At 40.4% G+C, this 24551-nt stretch overlaps 1 protein-coding gene across 1 annotated transcript in view; it reads right to left on the bottom strand.

Moving 5' to 3' along the window:
• LOC131285681 (protein amalgam-like) overlaps positions 1–22176 on the bottom strand; it is a 56881-nt gene extending 34705 nt beyond the window's left edge. Inside the window, exon 1 of the mRNA XM_058314539.1 lies at positions 22116–22176. Within this exon, the coding sequence (XP_058170522.1) occupies positions 22116–22176 (61 nt within the window). The remainder of the gene's footprint in view (positions 1–22115) is intronic.
• Between the last annotated feature and the right edge of the window lie 2375 nt (positions 22177–24551).

Genomic DNA, 24551 nt, shown 5'->3' with positions numbered 1-24551 from the left:
ACCACCGTCGAAGGGGAACGCGGGTGGGGTGGTTTGTTTTTTATTTCAATTAGTGATTAGGGAGGCGCCTCAATGGTTTTTATTCGGTTCGCAACATTTCAACCCTCAACAGAACCCTACGGCAATAATAGACTGGTTTTCGAAAGTCAGCCTGGACCACGCTGTGCTAACGCTGACAAGGTTGGCTTGAAAATCGAAAAACAAACACACACAGAAGGCAGCGTAAGGACAAAATAACGCGAAATATATTGCGGCTCCGTTCCAAAGCCTCGAATCGAATCGAAACGAAACAATCTTTCACAGCACATTGTCACAAACAGAGTATTTCCTGTCAACCGGCAAGGAAAGGGGGGTCCGTACACCATTTAACACGTCGTTTATCGTGATGGCATGTGAAAAATTTTTGTGTTTAGGATAAGTTCGAGCACGAAAATTAAAAGCAGCGGATGGACGCGCCAGACATTTTATAGATTGTCACCATTCTTACCGGGTTTACATATAGAAAAACATCAAAAAGATGTTTGGTCACTGTGGGCTTAGCTCAAAGTAATAGTTACATTGTTATGCCACAGAGATTGGCTACCATGTTGTCAACAAGATACGTATTTCGCAATTTGAAAAACTTCCAAATACTTTCACAAAAGATTATGAAACTGAAGAATGGAAAATTTGTTGATATACTTCTGTAAATTTATGAATACATAATTATTAAAAATCTTCATTTCTCAGAATGCTCATACTTCCATTCTAAATTTCAGATCTATACATGAAAAAATATCATGTAATGTAGATGAGCTCATAATATCTACGAATATTGAAAGACAAGCAGAAGCAACTTTTTTCAGAAAATCAGATATTATATCTCAATTTTATATCTATTAAATATCAACAAACAGGTATTAACATTGTCAAAACTTTACGCAAAGCATGGTTTTTCTAACCACTTTTTCCATGCAATTGTAGGATTTTATTTTAAACATTAGAAATCTTACAAGTATCTATCATTCCAAAATAACTGTTGCAAGTATCATCAAACAGATGTAGAATTCATCAAATGTTTGTTCAACTCCGAATCATATTGAGTTAGCAACAATGCTTATGATATTACATATTCGTAACAAAATATCAAAAATTATTACAATGTAATTTATTCATCTGCTGTGTAGCATTTGTGATATGTTGAGTGCATTAACTTTGGACAGGGTCAAATTAGGTATACTTAATTGTTTTACCTTGTTCAGGACACAATTTCACTCTCATACAGTTTTCTATTAAATTTTTACGTGAAGCCATATAACTCATATTGAACCTACCAAACACGTTGATCAACGTATTGCCTAACGTTGGGTTTTATTAACTGTTCAAACTAAAACGGTAAAATGAAAATAACACAAACAGGCCGCTCATTTAATCTCGTCAAACAAATAATATATGGCCTCCAGTTGGTAAATTTTTGATTACCTGCAAGATTCCGAGTACGAACGTAGAATTACTGCTGAAGTCATTCAGACTACACAGCAAAAATGTCCGTCCCTGAGGACAGATCTCGCTGCCCATTAAGTAATGATAATACGGTGATGATTTTTGGCAGTGGTAGTTTCTGCTCTCGAAAAGAGTAAGTATCTTCCTGCATCCCCTGTGTACAGAGTAATCTCTTTTCCCGGAGACCCCGACACATTTAGACACCAATGCGAGAAATCGGGGCTCTACTTCCGAATAAAGCAAAATCGAGGTGATATATCAAGATTTACGGTAATCCATATCCATTCGGAAAGATAATCGAATCGGAAGGTTGGTAGTTCAAGGACAATCTCCGACTGGTTCTATTTGGCCAGAATCCAGGGCACTGTAGGATTGTTGTGGTCTGAAGGTTCTCGTTTCTTTTACTCCCCGCTCCCAGTTGGGGATTTAGGCCTAGAAGGATTATCAGCACAACGAGACGTAATAAAATATCAATGCTCACGCCACTTTGTCTCTTCAATTAAGCCCCTTGATGGATGCAGCAAACTTGTTTTGCCGGCAGTGGACTCTGTTGAGACGTCGGTCGTCGTTTAACGTCGAGTTGTGTGTCAAGTCGCCGTAGGATGAAGCAAAAGGTGGAAAGTTACATCGTTGCGTAAAGCATTACTTATTTTGAAATTCTTCTTCTTCTTCTTAGCGTATCGACCTCTTGGTCATGCCTGCCCGTTAAGGGCTTACGAGACTTTTTTACCCTATGTGTACGTGGATAGTCAGTCCTCTCGTACAGGGGAGGGTCCGGTCTCGGTTGGGATTCGAACCCACGCCGTCAAGGTGGTGAGCCCCGGCACTCATGGGCCGATTTTCTAACCGGCGCTACCGCTCGGCTGTCGCGTACCCCTTAATTTTGAAATTATGTTTCTATAATTGCAAAAATAGAGTTAATTTCGGAAGAAATAATTTGGTTTCGATTGTTTCCATTGTCCATTAAATCCCTCCGCTCCAGATAACGTTTCGCAAAGGTCAATCACTCATCGCTGTTGGTGTCCCTCATCGCTGTTGGTGGTGGACTGCTGCTAGAGTGCCAAGCTGATGGGAAAAGTGGAAACCATGTCCTATCGGCCTTCCAGTCTGCAGGGTGCGAAAGGGGTTCTGGTGGATAAGTAGGCGATTTATTGTACTCCATCTCTCGAGGGGCATCAGAAGCAGCGAGGCTTGATCCCAGTTTTGTATGCGATTAATTATTCATTATCAAATGTGTATACGTACGCGAATACCGTCATCAGCGTGATCCTTCATCCGACCGATGTAACCGTGCTCCAGGGGACGAAATCCCCCGCCCTAGTGTATCCCAAGCCCGTTGTCCTCTAGCGGGACGACGTTTCTCCATGCTGAATTCCATGCTGTAGGTTGGAATTTCCTCTGGGTATCCCGTCGTTCGGATTCAGTTCTCCATTCGTAGAGCAACCAAAACAGAAAACCGTTTGTGGAAAAGGGCAACCCAGCGAGGGGTTGGGTGAAACAATTCGGTGAAATGAGCTTTTTATTGTCCGAGAAAATTGGAACATTATTACAGTGGTGGCGTCCCCGAGGGATCACTGAACATGATTTCCTTCCGCTCACCGGAAAACGCGGCCTTTGTTCGTTAACGGGAAAAGTGACATAGCTGGTCGCATAACGCTTATATGCGAAATGTGGCTAGTGGGATCGTTCACGATAACGGCGATGGATTTTCAAAAACCGTTTAGAAGCGGTCTTGTGCGGCTCATAAGTATCTATTCCGTTTGTGGACGCGACTTGGCAAGTGATGATGGATTGGTAGTGGAGCCCTGGTGAAAAGTGTTTAATTTATAAAACTCACGACTGATGATATTTGCTGAAGGTCAAACTCGTTTGTTCGGAAACCGTTCTTGCCATGCCATTCAGAAACTGTTTAATTCGTTTACTATTAAATGTCATCTTAAACATCAATGAATGAATGTGGCCTGGATTTTTTTGTTAATTTTATGTATTTATGTAATATAGATTCTGACTTAACAATGTTAATCTCAGTAATCTCGCGTCTGATTATCTTGTATCGTTATCTCCTTGCTTCATTTTCCACTCTGGTTGGCTCGTTGACCTTTCTTCACCGTCACTGTCCACTGTCAACTCCAAACTGCGACTGACTACCCACTCGATCTCAGTCAGTCCCGTAGTGTCTTAACACTCAGGTTCTATCACTCTCCTTACATTTATTTACCGCAAATGTATCTTAAAGCAATGGTCCGGGCATATACAATTTACGTTTTGTTTAATTTGGTTGCTCTGTGAAGAAGCGGAAACAAAGAAGGATTATGTTTACGCTTGAGTATCAGTCAATCTTTCACTCCTTAGGCAAATTTGTTTAGAAACATTCTGAGGTAGCACTGCTCGAGTTCAAACTTTATGCATAATTTATGTTTATGATGGTTTTTAGGCTGGGAGATCAAATTTGATAATTATGCACCAAAAACATAGTAAGAGTTATTTAAAGTGGAATCGTGTACGAGTTCATATTTTGTTAACTAGAAGCGGAAGAATTACATTGGTTTGTAAAACACAAGTAACGATTTGGTCCATTTTTACAGTCCGCTGTTGTTTTGTTCGGAAGTGTACATCGCATATTTGCTTGTTTTGTGTTTGTTTGAAAAACAGAGTATGATATATAAAATAGAGATGGTTTTATTAAAAAACAATGATTGATCTAAGCTTCAACAACATCAGGAGTGCTTTAAAATGGTAATTGGAAAGCTTCAAAAGCGACGGTGTCTATTGGTCAAGTTTATAAGAGCATTACTTAAACATCAATCAAACGAGTCTTAGGTGTAGCACTTACACAATACAATTACTAAGTGATTAGTTAAACAATTACTATTTCTTGATGAAACCTAACTTAAAACTTAGCCACGATCTTTCTTCTGAACTATCGTCTACATGAAAGTTTCTCTATTTATGGTTTCTTACCTAAGTCGAAAACTACCTCTCTCCTTGCTAAAAGGAAGTTTTTATGACGAGTATTACAATTAATATGATGGGTTTGATGGAACGATAGGTATCATTAGTACCTGTTAGATCAAAACCGTGACATGGTATGCAGTGTCCATTAGAAGATTTCTGTGCAGACACGCAGATAAAAGCACACACCATGCGCCTTGATGATATTATTTCACATTCAGGAGTACTGTCACAGTACTACTGTGACAAAAAGAAAAATGAACGGTGGCTTCTTACACTCATCATCTTAAAAGAACACTTTCGGTGGATGTGCTGCAAAAAATCCCCCAGCTCCGTCGGCATCGTAGCAGATAACATACACGGGAAGTCCTGCTTTTCGTCCTCAGACAAGAGAAAAAGAAAACGCGCCTTTCCTTCCTCATTAACTCATCACTTTGTCACTTTCCTGAAGAAGGATGCTTTCCAATAGGCGGCAGAAAGTAAAAGGAAATGGCTCTGGTGACAGAAGCTGTATCCGGGTTCGTTGAGCGCGTGAGTTGGTTTGCCGTCGGGTTATAATATAAATTAATGATCAAAACCATAAATAAATTAGGTAGCATGTTAACGTCCAACCGCTTCGATGTCTTCATTTTTCTCTGCTCGATATGAGCCAGCAGGTGCAAGGTGAGTTAATTTTTTATCAGCCCCCAACAATCTCAACGCCTTACCTTGTATCGCCTTACCATTTGGCTATGGAGAGGCTTTCCTTGGAGCTTATGAATATTAATTGTCGAGACGCTGCTCGAAGCCAATCTGAACAGATGTGGTGAGCTGGGAAAATGCTATTCAGCCCCAAATCAGCTGAACGATAAGCGTAATCGAAAGATAACATTTTGTTGAACGAACGGGAACCGATGTGCTAGCGCGCGAGCGTGTAATCTTACCACAAACAGTAGAATGTACGTCACATTGTCGTCAATACTTTAAGGCTTAAGATGGAAAAAACACAACTTTCCGATTCAATCAAACCTGCAAAACTCTAGGTTTGAGGTTTGGGGTACAAATGAGAGAGAGTGGTGGTAAATTGGGTATTTTAGTGGAAAAATAACTGCCTCTGGAAGGTGTTGTAAACCCAAAACATGTCCGATAAGGATGACTTTTTATATCGATCCAGTGGATTTTTTTCCAATTAATATTGTTTTCATTGAAACATGGACGGCCTTAACCATCAATGTTTCCTAAAAGCTTCACGCCTTGGAAGAAATTCATGGACTCAAGCTTTTCTCGAGAAAGGAGCAAAGGAAAAACTATAACGAGAGAACAATAAGGCAGACCTTTTACTCGGTGAAAGAATCCTTGGAACAATCGCTTATGGAATGCTTCATGCGGTGATACGCGTCGAGACCTCTTTCTCTCTTTCCACTCCCGAGAAGGAATGATTTTGCAGAAATAATTCCGCAAGCCTTGACTGCTTAACTACGCACGAATGCTTTAAATATTTTAACTGTCGACAGAGTTCAGATTTAATCGCGTGCCAGATTTCACCACTCGTCAATGGGTTTATGATTTCCAGTTTCACAAATCCATGCCATCACTTCTTAACCAAAGCTAATGGAAAGGTCCGGAGAAAAAGCGAACTCCTAACAAATGGCGCCCGAGATGGACTCTGCTGACAGTTTCATTAATTTTAATGGCATAAATAATGAATCAATTTATATGTATGAGTGATATGACGGATTAATGAATCATTAGTTTGAACTTGTTATTTTGAGTGGCTCCCATTGTTTATTGTCAGCGGTTGGGCAGATGTTTTGCAATGGCGGTGGCGTCAATACCCGTTCGGAAATGTTGTTCAAGGGTGAAATAAGCTTTGTAGTGACTTTGAAAATATGACCTTGTGAAAATGTTTTCCGAGGACTTGATTGGAAAAACGTCAACCAGCTTCTGATAGAGTCGGCCGACGATGACAATGTAATTATTATTTTATAAGCCCTTAGAATGCTTATGATTGCGTTTGCAGGAAGGTTTTCACTTTCTTCCATGTCGTGAGCGTTTCCAGAAAGACTGGCAATGGTGGTAAGAGCAGTTTTATACTTTTTGAACAACAACATCCATCTTGTAATTTGCTTTGCATACATTTTTTTGCGTTTCCGGTGGCCCGTTTCCGTTTGCCGTATGCAAATGAGCAAAGATATTCAAATTGCGCATCGCTTGACTTCAAAAATTGAGCAAAATGTAGCCAACGATGGTGGAACCTAGATACAGCTGTAGCTACGCGCTTTCCAACCATTCAAATGGAATGGCTTATTTTGAGTTCCTTGCAGTTTGCTACCTGCGGCGGGTCCGCATCAATCACGAGCGTTACAGTCCGCCGGAGAAAATGGTCAGACTATAAATCAACATGTCATAACATCCATCCGCTGCTATTCATATAATCCAAGCGGCTTGGAGGACGGCGCCAATTTTGGATGAGGGTGAACCATGTTGAGCGATCATTTTGAAAATAAAAATAAATTCCCTGCTTATGGGGTGTCACGAGTGTTTCGTTAACTAGAAACAAAAGATAGATTGTAAATAGTTGTGGGAGAAAACATAAAAAGTATTTTCCTCAAAAATATTGTCAAAAAGTAATTTGAGAAAGTTGTAATTTGTTCATAACCAAACCATAAAGAACCTAACTCATGCTTTTTCTCTACAAAAGCACTCTAATTTAGAAACCATTTTAAAAAGAGTAATCACGAAATGGTAAATTAACACCCATGTGGACGTTAAACGGTCGACGAACGAATAGAAAATAAATCATGGCCGGAAGTGTCGTGACGTGGCGACTTTCGGGAAATGCTTCGCAGTTAATTGTAATAATCCTATTAAAAATCAATCATCCCTCCATAATGGTCGGTAAAACAACCGAATGGAGGCAGGTAGTTCTCCCTTTTGTGTGCGTGTGTGTGACATCAAACATCGGTTTGCGAGTGGAGTTGGCCAAAATCCTTCCAAGGCGTAACGCAACCCCCGATCGGCCCTCGTGCTTTGGTTGCTCGAAGACGGCAGACACATCCCCAACCACTTGACACACCACCCAACCAAGTTTTCTTCGTCTTCGAACGTCAACTAGAAGACAGCGTGGAATAGGGGAGGTAATTGAGTTCTATTAATTTTCCGTTCAAACTAAACGTTGTAATAATCGCATGAAACTACCCCATAAAACTCACTCCCTTTTGTTTTGAGCCCGTTTTCCGTCCTGGCCACCCGCACGCAAGAGTGTTAGATGGAGGGTAACCGATGGCGTTATGGCACGTTGGCACGTTTGTTTGAGTCGGAACGGAAGCCGGTGCGAAGGAACGCTGGGTTGAAGTGGATTTGAACGTCGACCGAAGGTGAAGAAGGAAGCCAAGTACAAAAGTCAAGAGGGGGAGAGTAATTGAGTGCAGTTAAGGAGGCTTTAGAGCACTTCGGCCGAAATCGAGCAGTAACAGGATGGGAGACGGGGTGGGCCTCTCGGTCTCTCGTAGGCATAACAATGCAAACATGAAGAAAGAAAACTGCGGATGTGGTGAGTGGCGATGGAGAAGATTCCGATACTGTATATTTTTTATCACACGTAGTTACATTGACAGAGTAGGTGCTCGTTGGAAAATACTGTGGTTTTTCCAAGGGACAAGTGATAATTATATTGAAAGGGAACATGCAATAAATGACAATCAACACGAAAACTTCATCTATTTACCCAGTGAGGAAACAGTCATTGGAAAATAATTACAAGGTGTGTGCTGTGTTTACCTTTGTTTTATGCAATGGAATTGATAGTTACACACATAAATTCACATTTTACGATTTTTGTCGAGTGCTAACCTTATCGCTTCTAATGATGGCAGTTCGAATAAGGGAAAGTGGAAAGAAAAACTACTTTACCACTTAAATAAATTTCCTTTTTTTATTATTTAAGTGGCATGTTCGGCGTTGTAAAGTGAGTGAATAATTTTATTTTATTATCACTAATTAGGAATTTCTCACTTAAAAGAAGGCTTGATGGGCCTTGAAAAATCCAATTTGTTTTCAACTCCAAATAGATTATCATCCAATTTATTCTTTAAATTTATCATCTTCATAATATCATCAATTGTCCGTTCAAATCATATCCCAGTCTTTCAATTCATCAAATACATTCCAAATGTTAAAACAAATAAAGCAACGTTCAAGTTTTACATATATGGACTGTTGGAAACGTTTCGGTCCAACGAAGCTGGTCGAACATAAACGTCGCCGCGACGACGATGTTTTTAGAAAATATAAAAAGGATCGAAGAATGGGCCTTCAATCTCTTTTTCAATTCGGAAGAAGGAAATGCCAGACGATTTCTTGGCACAACGAAACACAAAACGAAGATTACGTGTAAAATAAAGTTGTTAAAGATTAGGCAAACAAAGCTGGTTTGTCTTTCCTTTGATTTCGCCAACTAGAGCGCTGTTGTGACCATCCATCTTTAACATGGACATTCCACTTACAGTACTTATTTAATAACCTAAGCATTTTATTTTTGGTTAACCATTTACCAGGTTCAGTTTTAAAACGTAGCATCGTTTATGAAATGAAACGTTTCATATGAAAATAGCATATCACAAATATCACAACAACAATGTGATCAGAACGGCCTCGCTTCCGCCGAAGAACATCGGTTCGGTTTGAGGAACAAAATTGAATATAAATCGAAAACCCTTTCCAACAGTGTGCTACATTGCAACACGAATTCGTTACGCCACATTGTAAACCCTACCGCCTAAGTAGTCCTTTCAGTGCGCGCCCGAGATGGGTGGCGACGGGTGTAGAAAACCCTTCCAAACTCAGTATTTCCTTTTTTCCAATTTCACCCATCGCTTCGCGGGGCAAAGGATTTTTTCCTTTGATGTTGACACTTTCATGATTTTTTTGTCCCTGTTAACCACTAACGTTGGGTTTCCAGTGGTTTCTGATTACAAAATCAAACCGGATAACCGTTCCGGTTTTTTGTCGGTAAAGTAGTCCTTCAATCTCTGGGATTTGGGGCGAACAAAATGTTGATGCGGTAGCGCTTTTGAGAGCGTGGTGAGAAGTGTTTCAAGTTCAAACTTTTAATTTTCACGTCAACCCAAACCTTCCAAGGAACCGCCGCACCAATTCTGCGGACCAGGCTGTGGTTTTTTGTGATTTGTCTTTAATTTTAAAGTTAACCATTCTCGTGGTCATAATTACCCTGAAAGCATGTTCTTGGCCGGAGAACTTTGAGGAATGCTTCTTGGAGAGGAACGATTTAAAATGTCGACTTCTCTTTAATTTTCTACCGGCGTGAGTGTATCTATCGAGTGTGTTTCGATGAACGTTGCGTGAGAAGCAGCGAAACAATGAGCCGTCAATGAATGAGTCACCATGAAGATGGCGTATCGTCAGGACTTCCAGGAAACAAACAAGGACAGCGACCAAACGACTCACAGTACACTTCCCGTAACAAATTTAACCCACGTAACATTTGCCGAAACAGATGTTGAAGCTATCATCTAAAAATAAAACCGAACAATCGATTCCCGAACCGGAACACGGCCAATCGACAGCATAATGGAGTGAAACGACCCTACCCTCAAGGGTCGGGTAGGACGAAAGGACTCCGGATGGTGGTTTTCGTCGGTGTGGCGCAATCGTTTTGCGGTCGGTACATTCAAGGACGACAGTTTGTTTCGACATTGGAGAAGTTAGCCAGCGTAGATGCGTAGATTTAAATCCCGTATGTTTCAAAGAACGCAAGGGCTTTACGAGATCCTCGAGGCTATACTGCAACCGCAGTGAAATTCAATTAAGAAAGGGATTGCCAAACGATGAGAACCGGGAGGGAAGGGATCATAATAGGCAAGCAGATGGTTTGCCATAACCGGCCGGGCTTAGGAGAAATCTATTTGACTTTTTGTTGCTTCTGGTGAATTTTTTGTGTTCATATGCTACTGTTCGATACAGCCAAATGCCTTATACCGAAAGATATGTTTGGATTGATAAAAAAGCTGTTTGTTCAACATGTTAAATATTTTCATGCCTCTTTTAACTGTGCAGATTTGGGGGAATCGTGAAAACTTACGATTGAAGTGAAAAAAAGTCAGATAAAGCCATCCAAAAATTTTGTTTACTATGAGACACATGCAAATGGAATAAAATGTAATTACAGCGTTTTACATCTCACCTATCAACCCCGGCAGTGTATGTAGAACATTAACAAAGCTAGCCTACCTGTTTGTTTAACATGTTAAAATTTATCATGCCTCTTTAAACTGAACAGATGAGAAGAAAATGCTAAAACTTAAGATTGAAGAGAGAAAAAGTCAGATTATTCTAATGAAAATTGTAATAATGAAATGTAATAAAATGTATTTATTATTTGAACAGTTTTGTTGAACTGTAATGTTTATTTTAATTATAACTCCATGACATTTGATTCTAGTATTTAAAAAAAAATTCTCTCTCAGGTGGTTCTCTCAGCCCATATGGTGATTCGGTATGTAAGTAAGTTTTCCTTTTCGATTTTATAATAATTGAGATATATTTCAAAACAAGCGTATGTACCCGATTTTAAAATTATACGACTCCTCAAAATAAGGAACAATTTTAAACGTTTGCCTGGATCGAAAATTTGTTCACGATATAAAATGAATGAAGGTTAAATGTAGTTATATTTTGCCCGAATCGACCGTTGCCTGTGGTCAATCTGTTTCGCGTTTATGTTGGGGTGCGGACATAAAATCGCCATTGGACGAAGTAAAGGTAGTTCGAACCTTATTTAACTTCGGTCACCCCTCGGAAGGATGCACAGTTTTTGCGGTTGATCGATGCAGTTAATCAAACGCAAAATTGGATCGTTTCCCGCAAAACCCTGCGTTCCCCACCCGATATGCGATATCAATTTTGATTTGATTATGTGAGTTCCAAGCAGATACACTGATGGGCTTGAGGGTTGTGGGTTGATGGGTTGAAATGTGGAAAATTCAACTACCCCAACCGTCCGAAAAAATGAGAGATATTTTTTCCGGCGATAACTAAAATGGTGAATACGCACCAACGGCAGATTTTTCCAATCGAGCCTATCAGGCGATCATCAACATCAAAGTGCGCCGTTGGGTATGGCGTTCGGAAATGTGAAGTAAGTTTTCACGTAGTTTTAATACATCGCAAACGAGATAATGGTCTCGAGAACTTCATAACGAGCGCACAGAATAAAGCGATTCGAAACGTGTATATCCATGTCAAGCATGTTTGCGAATCGAAGTAGAAGATCTAATCAAACAAACGACAATATTACGTACTGCTACCGTTTTTCACATGAAACTAATGTAGGGTTTCCGTTGTGTCCCATTCCCATTGTTGTTCTCCTCTATTCCGATAGATATCGCTCCGCACACGTGAACTAAAGGAAACCGATAAATTTATTAGATTACGGATAGTGACTTTTGTTTGCAAGTTCTCTCTCGTTGCCATTAACCCCGCACTCGGAAAAGTAAATCAAATAGACTGCCTCCGACTCTTTGCGAGACGTTGTTGGATGGAGATAGGGAAACTGTTTTCAGCTGTTATACAAAAATCCATCCCACGGGGAATCCGTACGACTGAGGTTCCAAGCGAGTACAATGGTGTCAAACGGCTCGCCACGAAGTTCATCCACATTATGGCCACATTAATCCGAGGTGGACGGAATGCAATGCATTTTCCGACAGTGCGAGCGAGTAGCAGCAAGTTTACCGCTAAGCCATGTAGCTCCATTTTTGCGGAGGGAAAGGAAAAATCCCGTACGAGATTGAATTTATTTCTTTTGCTTGGGCAAGTCTTCGGGCGAAAAACGGGAGCGTTCCTCGTGTTCCATTTCTTCCCGCGAAAACTTCTGGAAACGTAGGGTAAGCTGAAACTTTTCAAACGAGACGGAAGCAACAATTTTCAAGGCTATTGTTCGAACAGTGTTGATTTCGGCGTGGGTTTCTTTTTTTCAGCTGATAAAGTTGCAACAAAACTTTGGAATGAATATTTATCAGCCACCCTCTCCCGGGTGATGGAAAAGCAAACGTACAAGTTTTTCAAACCTATTGATGAACTTCCCCGAGCGCTCAAGTTACCGACAGGGCTTCCAAAATATGGGTTAGGTTTTACCCGGGGGATGAGGAAACGTGGTTAGTAACTATTTCATTTTCAATACACACAAGTCACACAAGACATAATTCAAAGGAGCTGGTGAAGCAGCGAAGAATATCGAAAGGAAATCCTCGGTTGGAAACGAGCATTGAAAGACGCATATCAAACACCATTGAACCTCGGAACGCTTGAAAATAAGCTTTTGCGGTATTGACATTGATCTGCATTTAAGAGTACTCTTGAAAGCAGTTCTTTTTTTAACAAGCAGGATATAAATTAACTTTTCTTAAGAATGCATGGACACGGCATTATTGGAAGAAAATTAGTGCTGAAAGAAACTTGTACATTGCCGGTTTCACTTCTCGACGCTCAACTTTCGGAATCAAAGTGGAAAGATTGACGATTAAAGGATACTTTCTCATTCTAAAATTACAAGTTCATCATGTTGAGAAGCAAGAAAAAAGCTCTCGTCCTTTCATCCTTTTATTATGTTGTTTTTTCAATATTCATTTCGAATAATTTAGTTTAGTCGATCTACTTCAGCAAGTGATTTAAGAAGAAAGTAATGCATCTTTAAAAGTTTCTATAGAACACTGTTTCATTCATAACAATAATTGGATGTCGCTTTCCATGGCTATTAGATTCGAGAAAAAATTACAACTTCAACATAAATGAGGGTGAAGATTGTTCTCGATTCAATGTAAATTTTTTCACTTTTCGCTTCCAGTCTCTCAATAATCTTTACAACCACCATAAGGGTCGCATTTATGTGTTGTGAATATTTTGATTTATGGCGACGACCACTTTGTGCCTTTTATTTTTCTGTTTGACTGCCAACTGCCATGGATACGTTTCTGTCGCTATAGAATAGGGTTCAATGGAACATTGATTGAATTTTTCGTCCACGATGGCGCCAGACTAACAAATGCGACGCAAAATCTACCGTGTCCGTGATCTTAACAGAAAGATCTACCGACGTATGATTTAGTCCAACGAGATGAGTCACGAAATATCTTGCAACGAGTCGAGCCAGGTATTCGGGAGCGTTTATCCAAAGTTTTGTAGACGGGGGTGGAAATTCTTATGATAAACGTTCTTCGGGACATCGTTATGGAAATTTTATGATCCACTTGTCGGTGAAATAGGGGAATTGTCTTCGAGGCAATCGTACGGCCAATGTGAAGTTTTCTTTATAATAAATATTGCCATTGTAAGGTTTTCTTATAAAAATAATCCGATCGACGACCATCCTAAGGGTGAACTTCAACCCGTGTCCAAAACACTCAACTTCTATTCTTTATTCCGGAATGAGGAACGTGCTTCGATAAAGTTTTTCGGTAGGAAAAATTTAGCATTAACTTAAGCGAGTACGAACGAAAAGAGGAAGCCAAACTTGGACCAAACCGGTAATTATCACGTCTTCTGATGGCAAATCCCTAGTACGTGGTACATTAGCTATTACACTTCTTCGGCAGAATTTCTATTTGTGTTGCTCAGTGCCCTGTTGATTCATTTGAACAGATAAGCCCACCGGTTGTCGGGAACTTTTGGTGAAAGTTCCGTCGTTTCGAATTTAGATCGTCGTGTTCGAATGGGCTCCGGGAGATTTTTCGAAGAACCTGTACTTCGCTCGGAATGTGTAGGAATGTCGAAAACGTGCAAAGACGAAATGAACATGAAGATACTGTTCCACAGACAGAGTTTCCCCTCTATGCCTTATTGCTGCAGAGGCATAAGTTGTTTCTAGGGAGTATAAGAAAAGATGTCAAATAGCATCTATAATTCCGACATAAGATAGGTCAGTTTTAGTAGTTTAGTTAAATGTACTTCCAAACTCTTGAATAGTCTTCCCTGCTTTGGCTTCCGAAAGGAGCGTAAACATTGCATACGGTGGCGGTATTCTCAAGTCGAGTCCCAAATGGAAATATTGGTTATTTAAAATTTATTTTGAATTATTGATTTTGAATCTAACGATTTCTCTTTCTTCTACAATTCATTATGAAACACTTGGACACACAAATTCACCAGAACCTTTAATCAAATTCGTGACATTTCAGATGTGATCAAACAAACTAAACAAACTGGCCAGCTTTGCGAATCACGATTTGAAAATCTACCTGGGGGTTCAAGGTTTCAACTCTTCATCTACCTTGAAACAGTGGATGGCTCGGAACCTGGCCGTCACGAACAATGCAATTGTTTTTCTACAAGATGATCACTGCTTTCGCAAGGTGCTTTCTACCTGAGCCATCAGTGAAAACTGTACTGCGCACAGGTATCAGCAATTTGCATAAGCTACCGAAGCGATGCTCCATTTGCTGAATCGGTTGAAGCCGGGCTTTCGGCATTGCGCTCTTTCCACGGCTTTGGAGCTCTCAACTGACGCTAGCACACTCAATGTCGGCTAATTTGAAATGCAAATATTTTAACGTCACGTGCACACTGGAAACCCGGACGAAAAGAAGAATCGGTCGAAAGAGAGCAGAGAGATGCACCGGCAGGAAGCAGCTCTTCGCATTGGGAAACATCTGCATCAGAGCACTTTTCCCCAACGGGTCCATTGTTTGACGATGCAAATGCATCTTCTTCCGGGTCCAATGGTGAGACTGCCACTTTCATCTGTTGTCGTGGGAGGTATCGTTCTAACGGAGGGAACAAGCGCATACGAACGCAAGCGGTCGTAGCGACATCCAAGGAGCGGACAAACAGGAGTCCTGGAGACCACGAGAGCGGACACCCACCCGTCGTTTCAATTAAATGCCAATGAAAATTGGTCGATAATGGTCTTTAAATTCACTTTTCACTGAGGCTTCGTGCTGCAAAGCATAAGTTGCCTTCGATAAAGCGCAATGCTGCAAAAGCAACATTTGGATATAGCAGAAGCCACAAGACCTCCAATCACGGCGCAAGACACTGAGATTCGTACTATTTGTGGACGTTACTGGCTGTGGTTGAGCCATTTAAAGGCATTTCCTACATTTCAGCGAACCACACTCATATGCCAAGGAATTGATGTCACACTGATATGCATGAACCATGGTAAATTCTTTTAAAAAATGTTAGATGTACCCGAGATGAAGTTGACTCGACTTGATGGTGTACGATCGATGGTACACATCTATTATGAACCAAAGACGCTCTGGTAAAACGCAAACAAAAGTTGATTAAGAATCACGACGACAACGGCTCGGCGAAAGACAACGTTTATCCTCCGCCACATCTTCGGAGATTTCGATCCATTCACGTCCTGATCCCGGAGGACCATGTACAGCTTAGAACAACTTGGAGACCGGCTTTGATGAAGCTTGATGCTCTCCTAGGAAAGGGTGGTGGGTGGATTTTTATCATCGAGAAGTCCGATGCAACATCCGATAGTACTGAGACAACTATGTTGACTTTTGATTATTTCGTGGTTTGAATTTTTGTTCATCAGCATTAGTTATGATGTTACACGAAAGTTATTCATTGCTTTCCGAATGTGATTGGTTAACGAAAGTTGCTTGATATGACTTGCCATTATTTTTAAAAGAAATCAAATGCTATGCTGGTTATCAGGATAGACAAATCTTTTCATTTTCATTTTTTCTTGTAATTTCATTCAAATGCCACACAAACTTGGTTCTTAAGTTACCGGGTAACTGTTGTTACTGTCGAAGTCATAAAATCGCAAACCGAATGAGTTGTTGCCAGTGCTGTCAATAAGGTATTGTTTGTTTCGAACCATTGCGTCTCCGAGTCGTAGCTTAGTTTTTGTAATCTTTTGACTCGATTCTTTTTCGTTTGACTTCATTGCTTTGACCGATCAAGAAGCTGGCAGCCGAACGTAGATCAATCAAACGTCTCGCGCAGATGTGGACACTGTCGTGATCTCACGGATTATTTCTCTATTTCATTATATTTCAACATCCAAATTCAACTACTTGTTTCATTTTCACTATCCACTCTCGTCAAATTCAATCACAAGACTGATGGTTCAACTCTTTCCGTTTTTCAATGTCTACTTTGTTCCATCTTTTTCCATCTGCAGATCCATCTCGGTTCAGTAGTAGGCCATCGCTCTTCTAATTTTCGTTGCCAACTATCTAGCGATTAATTTCATTTTTAATTTTTCGTTGCCTCGCATTCATAATTCATTCGTTTATCAATTCGTTCATTATTACTATTTTTCTAATTATTCATCCAGCTCGGCTCAATCCCTACATCCTCCACTACCTCTACTCTCCATCGCAATCGTGATACATAACCGTATCCTGTTATCTCTTGGTTATTTAATTATTCTTTGCGGTTCTGTTAGTTGAGGACTGCTAGTACCATTCATGCAATTACTATCGGCCACTGATGCAATTTAATGGCTTGCTTCCCAATTTGTTTTCCGAACCGTTTACATTTTTACGTTAATGTTCCTAGTAAACGAGTCCGAAATCATTGATGATGATCACCTTTGTACTCTATTCGATAGTGTATAATATTCGCTGGAGATAGTGGAGTAGCTCTTAGTCCTTCGTGGTAATAACTTCACTACATAATCTCCTTCCCTTAAATTGGGTTCTTTCGTCTCGTAATCTTCGTCCGCAAATAAGTATCCTACGTACTTCATTCACTAGTCCTTTTTGGGGACAATCGTTCAAGTTGCTCATATCCCAAAGGCAGGGGAACTTTCCACGAAATCTTTATCCATCTAGGAGTGCTTCTTATTTCGCAACCGCCATAACCTTTATAACACCTAGATTCTGTCACTCGATGGCTTCATTTGATTTTGCACACAGACGAACAGATTATAATTCTCGCTCCTTTGTCCTCCCCGTATTTGGTATTGAACTCTGGGGAACTTTTGAAGAAATCACTTCGTGGCTTTACAACTGATGATTCTGCGATATGCCCGTTCATGCGATATAAGGTGCAGTTTTTCTGATCGAGTTGTTAAGTCATTTCTGAATAGATTCTGACTCAAAACAATGCAGACTATTAGGCCACATTCAGGACTGCGTCCACTCCAGATGCTGTCTGAATTTCATCCACGAATAGTTATGAATCCGGGGTCGAAAGATGTCTCTTCTCCGTTGAATTATAAGTTCGGCTCCGAGCAGCTATCCCGTACGTATGCTCCAACTGTTTCTTCTTATCAATCCCGACTGCTCCAAAACTGAATAGTGCTCGTGTTTTCGGGATAATTTCGACAAATACAGAAATTTTAGCTCGGTCACGATTGAAGCTACCGCTAAGATTTCGTCCATTACATCGTCTACATTCGATTGTCGCTCTGTACCTTCGAGACAAGCTGCAACTTCTAAAACAATATCTTCAACAACAATCTTGTAAGGCCTTTTTCTGTCCTTGATCGTCCATTGGCTCTTCAATCCAGTCGTTAAAGTTGATCTGCTTTCTGTGCAGAACTTTCAGCCGCAGTTTCTACAACAACATTCCAATCATCCGTCCATCCGTAGAAAATATGACTATGTGCTCTCGAACATGCTGGAAAAATTATCAACAGTGCTGGAAATATTGAACATAGGCAAACATAGTAACATGGACAGGCCAAACCCGAGCAGCGTATTTGAACTCCTTGATCAGCCGTCTTCAATCCAAACGTTAAGGATGATCTGCTTTTTGCGTGGTTCTTTTCAGCTTTGTTAGCACCGAGTTACGCCGATTCTCAGGTTTGACTGTGTTGGTGGTGATGATGAATAACGCCGTGTTCCCGATACCATCCTCAAAATTGAAGCTTCTTACGATATATTTGTCCACTAGAAAAATTCTCGAAGGATCCGTTTCGTTGCTCCACATCCAACATATCCGCGATGTACAAATACATAACGAAAAATAGTTATAATTTAAAAGAATGAATAACAATTGTTTCCCTGGGGTTGTATTCCATTTAGGAACACATGTGGAATGTGTAACGTTCCCCATAGGGAATTTCTTCAAACACCTATTCCTTCACTTAAATAAAACTTTAGAACCCTGTGTCTTCCTCTCAGGGAATCTCTTTCCATATGAATACTTCCTTTCAGAAAGTATATTTACAAATGTGTCTCCCACCCGAATATGTATATCTTATGAATTTGGGGAATCTTTAATTTAAATTTTCATATTGTTCTTTCTCTCAGACAATATCTTCTAATCTTTACCATTCCTTACAAAGAATTCCTTCAACTCGGAAAAGATCCTAATAACGTACGTGTTCCCTTCCAAATATCTTTTATGTATCAACTCTTTCTCTCCTCCTCACCATTGTTATTCTTCCTTTTTTATATACTCAAAGAGGACTTAGTAATCAAACCATTCCTCTCGAAGGATCGTTTAATCGGATCGGAAAAAAACACTTAGTAAAGTGCCGTTCCTCTCAGGAAACTTCATCGAGGTTTCCACTCAGATAAGCACTTAGTAAAGGAGGTCTTTCACCTCATTGCATCTGTGCCGTTCCTCTCAGGGAACTTCATCGAGGATTCCACTCAGATAAGCTCTTAGTAAAGGAGGCCTTCCACCTCATTCCAGCTGTGCCGGTCCTGTCAGGGAACTTCATCGAGGATTTCACTCAGAAGAACTTAGTAAAGGAGGTCTTCCACCTCATTGCATCTGTACTGTTCCTCTCAGGAAACTTCATCGAGGATTCCACTCGGATAAGCACTTAGTAAAGGAGGTCTTCCACCTCATTGCACCTGTGCCGTTCCTCTCAGGGAACTTCATCGAGGATTCCACTCGGATAATCACTTAGTAAAGGAGGTCTTCCACCTCATTGCATCTGTGCCGTTCCTCTAAGGAAACTTCATCGAGGATTCCACTCTGATATGCACTTAGTAAAGGTGGTCTTCCACCTCATTGCATCTGTACCGTTCCTCTCAGGGAACTTCATTGTGGATTCCACTCAGATAAGCACTTAGTAAAGGATAAGCTCAGATAAGCACTTAGTCTTCCATCTCATTCCAGCTGTGCCGTTCCTCTCAGGGAACTTCATCGAGGATTCCACTCAGATAAACACTTAGTAAAGAAGGTCTTCCACCTCATTGCATCTGTGCCGTTCCTCTCAGGGAACTCCATCGAGGATTCCACTCAGATAAGCACTTAGTAAAGGAGGTCTTCCACCTCATTGCATCTGTACCGTTCCTCTCGGGGAACTTCATCGAGGATTCCACCCGGATAAGCACTTAGTAAAGGAGGACTTCCACCTCATTGTATCTGTACTGTTCCTCTCAGGGAACTTCATCGACGATTCCACTCAGAGAAGCACTTAGTAAAGGAGGTCTTCCACCTCATTGTAACTGTGCCGTTCCTCTCAGGGAACTTCATCGAGAATTCCACTCAGATAAGCACCTTTTAAAGGAGGTCTTCCACCTCATTGCATCTGTGCCGTTCCTCTCAGGGAACTTCATCGAGGATTCCACTCAGATAAGCACTTAGTAAAGGAGGACTTCTTTGGAATCTTTCAATGTCTATAAAATCTCCTTAATACTAAGTCTTCCATTATGAGAAAATCTTAAAAATTGCATCTACTCTACTTGTCTACTAATCAGAAGGACTCGATGATTATATTCCAACACTTATCAATCTTGATACCTAAGACACGGTGTAACTATTTTGTACCATACGATACGTGATACTATAGTGACGATATTTCTACTACTTAACCTCACAGAACCAATCGACAACCTTTCCAAAATTATCTGAATACCACAATGTAGAAGGTGTACAAAAAGAACTTCAAAAATTCATCGATACAAAGACCAAGTATAGCAAACTTATACCAACGCCATTTCCCTAACATTGTTTGGCGAGAAACCGCGATAACTAATCACTATTTTTAATCAATTTTCAATATTGACTATTCTCTCGACGTGAGACGCCATCTCTGAGAACCTCTATGAATAACAATATTTCTTCTCAAGGAATATTTCATTTGTGTCTTCCGCTCTGAGAAGTACTTAGTAATTGAGGTCTTTCACTCGGGAAATCTTGTATTCTCATCTCTATACTGAAATCTTTTATTCCCATCTCCATATTGATCTTCCACACAGAGAGTCTTATTGAATCTGATCCGTTTGCAAGAAATTTCCTCAATGACTCAGTCCTCCATGCTGAGAAAATTTTAAGAAATCGTATCTACTCTTATGAAATCGTATCCATGTCTCTCAAAGACAAGATATGAAACTATTTTATTTTGCATACTTTACTACTGCACACAACGATTCCAAAAATATACTCCAATCCTCAATAATCTCGATACCTACGACACGGTGTAACTATTTTGCACCATAGGTTACGATGTAATGCTCTTTTTATAACAACTAACCTCTAAGAACTAATCAACAACTTTTCCAATATGTCTCGATATCTCGTAGAAGGTGTCAAAAAAAAAAAAAAAAATGTGTTTCACAAGACAAAATTGTAATGAACCATGCAAAACTCATAACTTTTGGTTTAGTAGCCATGATATCCAACGAAATGGAACGATAACTTTATCTGAAGTAAAACTCCAATATGAAATAACAATTGCTTGTCAATCTGGTCAATTTTCAGCCACTATTCGTGTAAAACATCGACAAATAATCACTATCTTTCACAGAAAGTTTAACAACATAAATTATTCCAATGACATGGAAGCAATCCATCTTTGATATGAAACCACCATCTAGTTTCTTTCACAAACCTCGATATTTACGAAACACTTTTTGTTACTGATGTTAACCTCATAGATTTAATTCTCCTTATCCTCAATATATCTCACTCTCCGAAATCGCTATTATTATAGCATTATTCGAAAGGCAATCGCTATTATATTAACAACCTGATCAATATTAATTCAACGTTATTTTGCATCATTGTTTGACAAAAGAAAAACCGCGACATATAATCGCTATTCTGCAATAAACTTTCCAATATGGGGTATTCTATTAATATGGTACGCCATCCTTACTCTGAGTAAAGAGCTACAACAAGATATCACTTCCTATTTTAAAATAAAAACAAAAAGCTTTTAATTATCACCACTCTCTTCAAATATTTCGCCATTATATTTTACCGACTTGCGCCATTGTCGTGATCTCACGGATTATTTCTCTATTTCATTATATTTCAACATCCAAATTCAACTACTTGTTTCATTTTCACTATCCACTCTCGTCAAATTCAATCACAAGACTGATGGTTCAACTCTTTCCGTTTTTCAATGTCTACTTTGTTCCATCTTTTTCCATCTGCAGATCCATCTCGGTTCAGTAGTAGGCCATCGCTCTTCTAATTTTCGTTGCCAACTATCTAGCGATTAATTTCATTTTTAATTTTTCGTTGCCTCGCATTCATAATTCATTCGTTTATCAATTCGTTCATTATTACTATTTTTCTAATTATTCATCCAGCTCGGCTCAATCCCTACAGACACATGAGAAAAGAACATCGTTTTGCCGAAGTCTGAAGTATTTGGTAAAATTTCCCCTTTCCCATCTCTTCGCTCTCTCGAAGGCCTTTGTTAGTGTATAAAAGCAACGGAAACTTTTGCTTTCCAGCCCCCTGAGTCCTAGGTGAGACGCGTCGTCATTAATAATGGAATGATAAATATAAGCAGTTCTTACCGTAAGCAGTTTCCTGTGTGAAAACAAAGAACAGCAAAATATGGCAGACGTAGCCGGCCATATTTGCTGCCGTTTTGTTGTTTGGCTGGTTGTGCCCCCTTGGGAAGGTGGAACGTTTGGTTGTTTTTCTTACTCCTTTGTGTAGAACACTAGACTTCCTTTCGATGCTCTTACACTTTCCACTGATGCACTATACACACTCGTCACACATTAGTAGTTGCCTCTGGGCGATTGTGAGAAAAGTACTTTCCTCTCCCAGGTGGAATGCTTAGAGCTTTTGTAGCTTGTTTTCTGACCCGCCCGAAGTGTTCCCTCCGTGTTGAGTGTTTTGTGTTTTCCCACTGAAGAAAACTAATTTCCTTGGGCGACGGGGTAATTTTCCTATAAACGGACGCCTTCGGTGAAAGAACTAACTTGAACACACTCACAATCGATGATACTAATGCACATGAAAAAAAACCTACAAACCTAGACACAGAAACACAAACTCATCCTTCCAAGAAAGTAGCGTAAATCGACACACTTTGTTGCTTTTTCCTTCAACCCGAACTGTGCTGAAAAAACCAATGTAGAAGTAGAATTATTATAAAAAAAATCACAAAGCAAGAAAAAGTACGAAAACACTTCCACACAATCGCTTAGTGTCGAGCAGAACGTAATGCTAGGCCCTTTCTTAGCACTATATATCAACAAAACACACTGTCGACGGCTTCCAGCAGCTTTTGCCTCTGCGGGCGGCCAACCGTAGGACCGTTCCGGGGTTTTCCACGGAGAAAAAGGACACACTAATGGGACCGGATGATCTTCAGCCTTTTGTTTCCCGGTAGACCATTATATTCGCTTTTCCATTCCTTTTCCCGTTCTCTTTTGTTTGTATATTGTTGTTTCGCCTAGTTGCTATATATTTCTTCACTCTTTGTTTATGTTTGTGCGATAATGTTTGCTTCTCTCCGTGTATTTTTCTCCAACTCCTTATCCTTTTTTATGCAGTTTACAGTGTTTTCTTTTTATCCTACTTTAACGTTGTTTGGTCTTAACTTCACCGTTCACTTAAAACGAAACCCTAATCCATTAGCTGGTGTTTGAACGCGACGGATTGCTGTGGCGCTGGAAGTGTCGGCGTGTTTAAAATTTTCACATCTGAGGAAAAGCGTTCTTCGCTTTCTCCACACTGACTGTTATAAATATTCAACTTTGTGCCATACTACATCCGTGCCTCAGACGCTCGTGTGTCTGCCGTAGGTAGACTGTTGCTTCGATTGCTTGCGGGCGAGAATTTATGATGATTTAGTTGCAACAGTCCGTGCAGTTGATTGTTTGTTCTTGGATGGTTCGGCCAAAGGGTGCCGCTAATGATGCTGCTTGCATCCTCGGGAGGGAATGGGTGTTTTTTCCTTAGTCTTGACGGAATGTTTTCACCTTTCACACCGGTTCACTCTTCCTGCGTCGCATAACGACCATTCCCTACATTCGTTGGCACGTGGCTTGCAACGTTTCGGTACGGCTTAAGTTTTTACGAACCTTTTCTTCAAAGCGAAAAGCTGCTTTTGAGGACTTCTAAGTTCGTAATTGAGGCGATAAATAATGTCGTTTATCCGACCTGAGCGTTGTTTGAAAACTGCTGGTTTAGCTCAGGTTCTTCGCGAGAACTTATTCGATGCAAGTTAATTGTAACATGCGAGAGCGATTTTACATTTAATTTGCTGGTGCTCGGATGCTTTCTGCTATTTGCATTTGGTCAGCCATTCGACACCAAGAATTTGGAGAGGGAACTGCTTCCGCTCAAATGATCTTTTTGCATTCCGGCGCTTTGATACTTGATCTACAAAAATTTCCTCAACGCCTAAAGGGAGCTCTGAAGGAGGACTAAAAAGCACGATTACAGCGCTTACGTGCCTGTCCGGGGTTTTGTCGTCTGCCCTTTCGCGAAACGAGAGAAGCGGACTAGACACGGTTGCCTGCGGCAACAATTTGGCACGAGTTTCCTCCGCATTATCAGCCGGGGAAATGCATTAACCTAGAAAAAAAATGACCCAGCGCCAGGAAATCAGATATTAAACTTAGGCTTACACAGACAGCTACACAATGCTACGTTGTGACGATGTCTGCATCGGGTGTGCTTAATAGTTACTACAATCGAATCTCGGGAAAAGTTGCTCCAAAAGAAAGCAGGGCCGTTCGTGGATAGCGGAAACGCGTTGAGTGAAGCAGAGTGCCGAGCACATTAATGTGCAGAAGAATTATGATACCGCGCAGTCATATCGGAAGACCCCTTCGGTCGTGACCTGGGCAAATTTAGGGGGTCCTATTTTTTTTGTGGTTATCATTTTTCCGCTTCTGTTTTGCGAAATTTTACGACAACTGTCGTTAAAGCTCCGGAGTTGGAGGTCGTGCGATGTAAAGCGCATTGTTACAACGTGGTCCAAAAATATCCGC

The sequence above is a fragment of the Anopheles ziemanni genome, chromosome 3 (assembly GCF_943734765.1).
Source record: "Anopheles ziemanni chromosome 3, idAnoZiCoDA_A2_x.2, whole genome shotgun sequence".
NCBI classification, from domain to species: Eukaryota; Metazoa; Arthropoda; class Insecta; order Diptera; family Culicidae; genus Anopheles; species Anopheles ziemanni.
Note: the sequence above shows the minus strand (reverse complement) of the source record. Positions and strands in the feature narration are given on the sequence as shown.